Genomic DNA, 10,250 nt, shown 5'->3' on the forward strand with positions numbered 1-10,250 from the left:
TTATCAAATATTCAAATTGATTTGATTTCTTAGTTGGTTAGACCTTCCTGCATTATTTTTATATCACAGGAAGTCTATGCGATAAACAATAGAGAGGTCAAGTTATATGTGTAGCCAAAGTGAGCCAAGTCACATTTTCATGAAGGAAAGACTTTTCCAGGTACAAAAGAGGACAAGTTGCAGTTAAGGAGATACTTTTTTAAAATATACATTTATTTATTCCATTTTGTTGCCCTTGTTGTTTTATTTTTGTAGTTATCGTTGTTATCAATGTCATTGTTGCTGGATAGGACAGAGAGAAATCGAGAGAAGAGAGGAAGACAGAGAGGGGGAGAGAAAAACAGACACCTGCAGACCTGCTTCACCACCTGTGAAGTGACTCGCCTGCAGGTGGGGAGCCGGTGCCTCAAACCAGGATCCTTACGCTGGTCCTTGCTTTGCACCACTTGCTCTTAACCCACTGTGCTACCGCCTGACTCCCAAGGAGATATTTTTTAATGGTATTAGCCATTAGTCCTCCAAGAACAGAGAATAAACAATGGACGTGATTCTAGAGAAACAGACTAAGCCTTGTATGGGTGAATGCCAGCTGGAAATCTGGAAAAAATGTGAACCATTTTTTCTTTCTCCCCCTCCATGTCTCAGAGTAGGAATTGCCAATATTGAGGGAGGGGAGGGGATATATATATCTTTCCCTATAAGGGAAGAAACATAGAAATGTTTTAGTGAAATATTTAGAAGGGTAGAATAACAGACCCCTGAACTATGTTCCATGAAACACATTCAATTCCTCCTCTGGGATTTCAGAATTAAGACTAAATGCTGGCACTCCTACTGAGTTTGTATTTCTTTGGAAAATTTTAATCCCCCAAAAGAATACTATTAGGATTCTCCTGGTGTGTCTGAAAAAATGTAACATCTTCAAGTTTGGGCAACAGGTAGATGATTTATAGTGTAGTTGCCAATTTTTTTTGGTATTCCAATAATATCATATTTAACATGGAAGTATTTGTAAATAATCAGATGTGAGGTCTACATGATTTCAACAATTGTGATGAGAGAGTATTTCTCTGAATCAGTAGTTTTTGTAGTTTTTCATTCACATTAAAAACTATGGGCAAGGAATCTTACCACTTTGTTAGCTGTTATTGAATATCAATGTTGATGTTTTATACATAGACATGAGAGTTCTTAACATGAGTCAACTTTGAGCTACTTATAATACTAGGTTAATCAGTGGAGAAAATGGGGGGGAGACAGGCTGTGGCACGCTTGGTTAAGCACTCACATTACAGGGCACCAGAACCCAGGTTAAAGTTCCTGTTCCCCACCTGCAGTGGGAAAGCTTCACAAATGGTAAAGCAGGGCTGCAGGTGACTCTCTCTTTCTCTATTTCCTCTTCCCTCTAATTTCCTTCTGCCTCCAGCCAATAATAAATAAATAAATAAATAAATTTAAAAAACATAAGTGGAGACAATGAATGACTACACTAATCAAGCAATATATTTCATCAGGAGGTACAAAAATAGCACCTTTGTATTTTATCTCAAATAGTACATTGAATTGGTCCCTGAGCGTAACCTTCTTAGAAACATTTCTTTTGCAGTGCTAAACGGCAGGCTTTCCAATGTGTGCTTCTGGGATGTGTTTCTCTATAGATATTAAACATGACTAATTAAGTCCTGATGAAATGCCAGAACCCATGTTGATGGAATTAAGTGGCAGCTATAGTCCAACAGAGTCCATAAAATCCATGTATAACTTCCGATATTTTTTGGACTTCCTGAAAAACCAAGAAACTTATTGTTCTAAGTAGAGTCACACTACTGTTTGTTTGTTTGTTCTAGGAGAGAAGGGTAATCAAGGATTTCTGGGAACCATAGGACCTCCAGGACAAATTGGACCCAAAGGACCACCTGGTATCTCTTATTTCTGTAGTACCGCTCTGCATAAAGAAAGGGCAACTCACCAGTGAAACCGTGATCCTCTTGTGTTCATGCCAACAGGCCCTCCTGGAGCTGTTGGCACTGTGAAGATCATCTCCCTTCCAGGAAGCCCAGGACCACCTGGCCCCATTGGCCCACCAGGGATGCAAGGGGAAGCTGGGCCACCAGGCCCACCAGGAAACCTAGGTGTGAGGCTGGCACCCCTGACTTGGATCACGGGGAAATGGTTGAACCTGTAATGAGTTTTGGTAGTAAGCAATACAACAGCACAGAGCACATTAAATGTTACAATGTCTTGTCATAGTCGCATTTAGGACTGAACCTATTTACTCCTGACTGACAAATAAAATGTTGTGCATAATATATACACTTTTAGGGTACTTAAATATATATTTTTTTCCTGTAAGGTAAATGTATGTCTACCTTCTCGAACAACTATCGGCCTTACAGCTTTGTTTCTTTTTCTTTTTAATATTTATTTATTTATTCCCTTTTGTTGCCCTTGTTGTTTTATTGTTATAGTTATTATTGATGTTGTTGTTGTTGGATAGGACAGAGAGAAATGGAGAGAGACGGGGAAGACAGAGAGGGAGAGAAAGATAGACACCTGCAGACCTGCTTCACCACTTGTGAAGTGACTTCCCTGCAGGTGGGGAGCCAGGGGCTCAAACCGGGATCCTTACGCCATCCTTGCTTTGCACCACCTGCGCTTAACCTGCTGCGCTACTGCCCGACTCCCAGCTTTGTTTCTAAATAATTACCTGAGTAAATCAGAGTTCTATGTGTTTAGTCTTTCCTAGCATATTGCACAGCACTTGAAAGAGAAGTATAAATGAAAACATATACTTAATACTATGAAGTATTTTCAGAATATTAGTGTCTAGAAATTGAACATACTATGAAGTCTTTTCAAAATAATAGTGTCTAGAAATTGAACTAATCCCTGTACATATGTTTATTTTATTTTGCATTTATTTTGTATTTATTTATTTTATTGTAATAAACTCCAAATTTTGCCTAAATCACCTTTGGGATGAGAGAGCTGCAACTTATTACTTTGATCAAGTAATAGCAAGTGGTGGAACAGAATACATGTGAAATGAATTAATCCAGTGGTTTTAAACTTCTGTATTCCATAAAATCCTAGTTTATTTTTGAGGGTCCTTATTCCTTCTGGGAAACAGAATTGACAAGTCAGATGAACATCTGGCCCAATTTTCCTAAGGTTGTGGATCTATTGGTTGGTAGATCAACTGTCAGTCATGTTATCCTTATCCTATATGGACCATTCGATACCATGTTGCTTTCTTTTTCCTCCAGGACCCTGTGGGCCAAGAGGTGAACCAGGCAGAGATGGAAAAGCAGGAGCACCGGGGCCTGTTGGAAGAAAAGGCAGCAAAGGGTGTAAGGGAGAGCCAGGTAAACAAAAAGTCAGTTGTCGCCTACCAGGAAAGCATTGTGTTTTGTTGTTGTTGTTTTATTTATTATTTTTTAGAGACAGAAACAGAGGAGAGGGAGAGATAGAGAAAGAAACAGAGAAAAACCTGCAGCCCTGCTTCATGCTCTTGAAGCTTTCTCCCTGCAGATGGGAACCAGGGGCTTGAACCTGAGTCCTTACACACTGTAATGTGTACGCTTAACCAGAGCGTTGTGTTTTAATACATGGAGAAGTCTTGTTTGGATTATTGACCACAAGAGTAATTTAGTTCTTTCAGTTTCTGATGTTTGAATCAGACTAAAAGCCAGGGGTAAGATGTTTATTTAGGGAAACAAAAGATGAACAATCTAGAATTATTGAAAAGCACTATTGTTCTGCCATTTTAACTGAGCAAATACACTTCAGATTTTCAGCTTGAGGACAAACAGAGCTAATGGAATATACCAATTGTGTTGTAAGATTCACACAAATAGCTGTGAGGCATGTGTGATAAATAAACCAACTCTTAGTATTGTTTGGCCATTCTTTAAACCATTATTTGCTTTGACTCCTTTCTGTACTGAGGATTTAACAGATAGATAGGTAGTTAGGTAGACAGATAGATGGATCAATATGTAAGTAGGTGGATGGATGGATGGATGGATAGATAGGTGATGGATAAAGAGACATAAAAGAGCATCTCCCCGCCTACAGGGGAGTCGCTTCACAGGCAGTGAAGCAGGTCTGCAGGTGTCTATCTTTCTCTCCCCCTCTCTGTCTTCCCCTCCTCTCTCCATTTCTCTCTGTCCTACCCAACAACGACGACATCAATAACAATAACAACAATGACTACAACAACAAAAACCAACAAGGGCAACAAAAGGGAAAATAAACTTAAAAAAAAAAAGAGCATCATAAATATATACATTTCAGTTGGTGTTTTAGAACAAACCACTTTGAGGGGTTGTTTTGTGCTGTAACACGTGTAACATGTTTTTAAAGGCCCACCTGGAGCCATTGGACTGCCTGGTCAGAAAGGGAACCCTGGAGACCCAGGTCCCCCTGCGGTCAGGACAAAGATGAGAGGCTTCCTCTTCACCCGTCACAGTCAGACCACAGCAATTCCCTCCTGCCCAGAAGGGACACAGCCCCTCTACAGTGGATTTTCTCTTCTTTTTGTGCAAGGAAATGAGCAAGCCCATGGACAAGACCTGGGTAATGTCCACAGCCCAGTTTGTAGCCACATTGTGTCATGTACACTCTTGAGTTTTTATAGTATTCGATACTTTCCTCTGACGTTTCTATACACAATTATGAGTATCTTGCAGCAAAGCATTGACTGGGAGTCTAGTTTTTTTGTGTGGTGAGAGGGGCCATTTTGGGGTTGTCAAAGTAGCTTGTCCTGTTCAGCACAATTTTCACTTAACTCTCCTGTGTGCTTTTTAATCTTAAAATAGTATCTTTTCTATCGCTTTGCCTGGTTCTGAGTTATTACGTACACATGACAGTCTAGGAGAATATTCTGAATTTCAGAGACATCTTTTCAATCAACCTTTCCCACATCTTAAGTCGTAGACTTATTAAAAGAGGCCACCAAACATATCAGGGTAGGGAAAGAGACTGCTTATGAGACTTTTCATTTCTGTCATCTCTAAAGCTTTGTAGCAACACCTTTTACAAGTAACTGTTCCATTATCTTCCTCAATTTTTTTTTGCCACAGGCTATATTTTAATTAGCCTGAGTCTAGTACTGCTACTCAAAATAATTGTAATCTCCTGAGAGTGATACCCAGTCTGATGTTTTGTTAGGAACTCTGGGCAGTTGCCTGCAGCGATTCACCACAATGCCGTTCTTATTCTGCAACATCAATGCCGTGTGTCACTTTGCATCTCGAAATGATTATTCATACTGGCTGTCAACACCAGCTCTGATGCCAATGGACATGGCTCCAATTACTGGAAGGGCCCTGGAGCCCTATATTAGCAGGTAAAGACGCAATCCCTCAGTCTTGCGATGGGCCCAATCACTGTCTGTTTTGAAATGGAAGGTGACAAATCCTCTTTGAGGAAGTGACTGGGCCATCATATTGTTTGTTCCCTTTCTCAGATGCACAGTGTGTGAAGGCCCTACGATAGCTATAGCTGTTCACAGCCAAACCGCTGACATTCCTTCATGTCCCCAGGGCTGGATTTCTCTCTGGAAAGGATTTTCTTTCATCATGGTAAGATAGGGGAATATAACAGCAAATCAATAGTAAAGGTATCTACAGAATGGAACATGTGGGCTGGATGTCATGTAGACCCCAGGAAGAACAGTCTCTAGCATCCGTATGTGAAATATACCACGCACATATGTGTGAAAATTGGCAAATATACTTTTAAGGATTTTATGTGGGTTGGGGATTTTTGGTAAATAATTGGTTTTTAGGAAGATTTTTCTCCATACCCCACTCCAATCAATAATTGTGTAAGTACTATTTCTTTTTTTTTTCTGAAACATTTAAAAAAATTTTTTTTTAAATTTTATTTATTCTCTTTTGTTGCCTTTGTTGTTTTATTGTTGTAGTTATTATTGATGTCGTTGTTGTTGGATAGGACAAAGAGAAATGGAGAGAGGAGGGGAAGACAGAGGGGGGAGAGAAAGACAGACACCTGCAGACCTGCTTCACCGCCTGTGAAGGGACCTGCCTGCAGGTGGGGAGCCGGGGGCTCAAACCGGGATCCTGACGCAGGTCCTTGAGCTTAGCGCCACCTGCACCTAACCCGCTGTGCTACAGCTCGACTCCCGTAAGTACTATTTCTAAGTGATTAGGAACTACCACTTATTGGCCACAGAATATCTATTTCTTTTCCTGTTGCAGCTGTTTTATTTGCATCCATTATAATCTTTATGAGAATCCTGCAAGGTAGGAACATCTAAGGTTTTACAAATCAGAATGAAACAAAACGGGAGTCGGGCTGTAGCGCAGCGGGTTAAGCGCAGGTGGCGCAAAGCACAAGGACCGGCATAAGGATCCCAGTTCGAACCCTGGCTCCCCACCTGCAGGGGAGTCGCTTCACAGGCGGTGAAGCAGGTCTGCAGGTGTCTATCTTTCTCTCCTCCTCTCTCCATTTCTCTCTGTCCTATCCAACAATGACAACAACAACAATAATAACTACAACAATAAAACAACAAGGGCAACAAAAGGGAATAAATAAATAAAATAAAATAAAAAATGAATGAAACAAAACAGCTTTCCCAAGATCTCACCAACTAAGTGAGTGATAAAGCTTAAATTTGAACCAAGATTTGTTTGCCCCTGCCCCAATCTCCCTTAGGCTGTCCCCTTTTGAAATTCATGTGAAGATGGAAACTAAGAGAAGCAGCCTTTTAAGTACAAAGCCCACAGATACCAGTGTTAAGTGAAGAACTCTCTGGGTGGCACATTTTGCAATTCAGAATCTGTGATTCTGATAGCTACACATATGTGGTTAGTGGTTGTTCATATTTTGCAAAGCATAATTGATTACATATAGTCCTCCCTTCTTGACTCACAGATGTCCAGTGATCCAAACATAAGTTCAGAAAGTATTTATTGAACACCTACGATGTACCTTGACTATTCCAGACCCTAAGAATACCAGCAGAGAAATAATATTCAGGGAGATAATAAGCAGGTGAAATAGAGGTCTGCCTTAGGAAGGAGATGAAGCAAGAAAGACTGTAATAGTAATGGGGTCATGGAGAGTTTTTCAGAGTTATATTGAACTCTGAACAAGAAAGAGTCCATCAGAGTTGGGGGTAAGAGCTTTCTAGGTAGGAGGGACAGCTTTGACTTTCTTTCCTGCCATTGTCACTGAGACTTTGCCACTCCAGGTCAAGGTTTTCAGATAAAAAAAAAAAAAAGAGTCAGAGAGAGAGAGAGTGACAGAAAGACACCACAGTACTTAAGCTTCCTTCAGAGAAGTTGAGATGGGACTTGAACTTGGGTGGTCACATGACAAAGCAAGCAAAGGACCATCCAAATGGAATACCATGCAGACTCGCTTTCTTTCTGATGGATGTCCCACAACAAAGGGAGGCACCTGATAGGTCAGCAAATCTGGACAGAGGAGTATAAAAAGCTTAATTCTTGTGCAAGTAACCTTTCCCCCAACACGATGGGTAAGTTTTGGTGCTGTGGTAACTTTTCTTCTCTTTTTATGTGTGTGTGTGTATGTGTATGTGTCTCTTTCTATTTATAAAGTTAGGCCCCAAAACAGTGGAACCCCAGTGATGATTTAAAAAAAAAATTTTTTTTAAGATTGGCTCATTGTTTGTATATATTTTAAAAGATTTTGTGTGTTGATTAGAGAGAGAAGGAGTAAGAGATATAAGATTAGAACCAGAAGGAGAGGTATTAGGATCAGCCTCAAGCACCATCATAAGCCAGGGCTGAGCAGTGTTCTGGTCTCTTTCAGCCTCTCATTAACATGAACATACAATAAATCAGTTTTTTTTTTAAATGAGAGCATGACCAGAGTACAGTTAAGTTCTGGCAAATGCAGTGTCAAAGACTGAACCTTGGACTTCATGATTCTTTATAGGTTTTTTTGATTGCCTTTTGTCACATACAACAACACAAGAAGAATAAAAGAAGAGTGTTATAGTTTGAACATCATGGACAGAATTTTAAAAAATGTATATTATTATTGATTTAACATTTGTTTACAAAATGATAAAATTTCAGAAACAGTTTCAGACCTGGATACATGTGTGTATAACTCTGTACCCACTTCTTCCCTTCTCATCACCACCATACTTGTCACTAAGTCTGAAAACCAGTTTGGTTACTAATTTTTTTATACAGGGAAGTGGAGGGTAGATAGTATAATGTTTATGCAAACAGACTCTCATGCCTGAGGCTTCAAAATCCCAAATTCAATCCCCACACCACCATAAGCTACAGCTGAACAGTGCTCTGGTAAAGAAAAAAAAAAGTTTTTTTTACAGATGCATTTTCTTTAGTTACCTATACTCTCCATATAAATAAAACCATCAGTGGTAGTCTGTCACCTCCTTGCTTATTTCACTTGGCACAGTCACTTCCTGCTCCATTCATTTTTCTGGACAGAATCTTTATTCATGTCTTTGATTGTCACAGTTCACAAGTGCAGGCTCTGAGGGTGCTGGACAAGCACTGGCATCCCCAGGCTCCTGCCTGGAAGAATTCCGAGCAAGTCCATTTATAGAATGTCACGGAAGAGGAACCTGCAACTACTATTCAAATTCCTACAGCTTCTGGTTGGCTTCACTAGACCCAAACAGAATGTTCAGGTAACTATTCAAAATCAAGTTAAATGTGATGATACCCAACCAAAGTTTATCTATGTTAGACGTTTTTAACCTGTACTCACACTAAAAAATATTCCAGGCCATTAAAATTCTGCTTAGTTTGATATTCTAGTTAATAAATATTCCAGAATCAAAAGCAGTCACAGTTTTGTACTGTGGTCTACTAAAGCTTTTGAATAAAGTGTGTGTGTGGGGGGGGCACACCCAGTTAAGTACACTTAGTTAAGTGCACATAGTACTAAGCACAAGGATCCCAGTTGAGCCTCTGGCTCCCCACCTGTGGGGAATACGCTTCACAAGTGGCAAAGCTGGTCTATAGGTCTCTCTCTCTCTCTCTCTCCCTCCTACCCCTTCTCTTCCCCCTCCCTCCCTCCCTCCCTCCTCTTCCTTTCTCTCAATTTCTCTCTGTCCTATCCAATAAAATAGAAAAAAAAAATTTCCATCAGGAGCAGTGGATTCATAGTGCTGGCACCAAGCCATTGAGGCCAAAAAAAAAAAAAAAAAAAGATTGTTGTTATCAGTCAATAGAAACCATAGAACAAAGCCACAAAAATTATTAATTTTCAATAATTCACTCTGTTGAAAAACTTGTAAAAATTGCAGACTATTATTGCAGATGTGAAATTCTTATTTAGATAAAGGGGGGAAAAGATGATCTGTAAGTTTGTATCACTGTTTCCTGAATGTTGCTGAAATGAGATTTAAATGGTAAATGTACCTTTTCAGAAAAATTTCCTCTAATAAACTCAGATGAGCTACAAAACATATCAGTGAATCACAAGTCCCACCCAGAACCCTTTTAATCTACACATATGTACAGTGACAATTTGTTTTTTTTGTTTGTTTTTTTCAGAAAACCTATTCCATCCACTATGAAAGCCGGGGAGTTGGAAAAGATAATAAGTCGTTGTCAAGTGTGCATGAAGAAAAGAAATTGAAGAAATTCAAACCAGTATTTTTTCTCCTTCTACGTAACCAAAAGATTAAACAGAATATGCATTTACTTAAGTACTTTTCTCTAAGCAAAGACTATTACTGTGATGCCTTAGTGCAAAGCTTCTATTTGTTTTACCCTGTGACAAAGCATTTCTTTTCAGTTAGTTCTGTGACCCTGGTCTTTAAATCTGTGCTGTTTCAAAGTCTCCAGTGATAAGGTCATAGAACACAATGGACATGGTATTCACTGTGTATCCAGTGCACTCTCTAAATGGTGATTATATAAAGATTGGTGCTAGAAGTTAAGAGCTAATTGGTCTACTGGACTCCCAGTATTTCCCACCCTTTCTTCTTCAGTTTTTATCACTCAGGGAGGCCAACTCTGTTTTAGATTCCCCACCCCCTTCCTGAAACTTTAGATCTTAGTGAGGGAAGGAAATAGGATAACTGGAGTACTGAAGCCTCATAGATAGAACTGGAATTCCACCTGCTAAGGAAACTAAGGCAAGAGGGAACCAAAAACGAACTGAGGTTCATGAAATTTCTAGGGTTTTTTAAAACACAACCATAGACGAAAGCTAAAGGCGGGGTGTGGGGAAGGGAAGTTCCACGAAATGAATCATAATAGTTATCCTTG

At 39.7% G+C, this 10,250-nt stretch overlaps 1 protein-coding gene across 1 annotated transcript in view; it reads left to right on the forward strand.

The window, feature by feature from the left end:
• COL4A3 (collagen type IV alpha 3 chain) overlaps positions 1–10,250 on the forward strand; it is a 144,171-nt gene extending 133,921 nt beyond the window's left edge. Inside the window, exons 45-52 of the mRNA XM_016186807.2 lie at positions 1,848–1,919; positions 2,007–2,132; positions 3,267–3,365; positions 4,366–4,578; positions 5,173–5,350; positions 5,471–5,585; positions 8,487–8,659; positions 9,531–10,250. Coding sequence (XP_016042293.1) covers positions 1,848–1,919; positions 2,007–2,132; positions 3,267–3,365; positions 4,366–4,578; positions 5,173–5,350; positions 5,471–5,585; positions 8,487–8,659; positions 9,531–9,615 — 1,061 coding nt within the window. The 3' untranslated portion in view covers positions 9,616–10,250. The remainder of the gene's footprint in view (positions 1–1,847; positions 1,920–2,006; positions 2,133–3,266; positions 3,366–4,365; positions 4,579–5,172; positions 5,351–5,470; positions 5,586–8,486; positions 8,660–9,530) is intronic.

This window comes from Erinaceus europaeus, chromosome 7 (assembly GCF_950295315.1).
Source record: "Erinaceus europaeus chromosome 7, mEriEur2.1, whole genome shotgun sequence".
Taxonomy (NCBI): Eukaryota; Metazoa; Chordata; class Mammalia; order Eulipotyphla; family Erinaceidae; genus Erinaceus; species Erinaceus europaeus.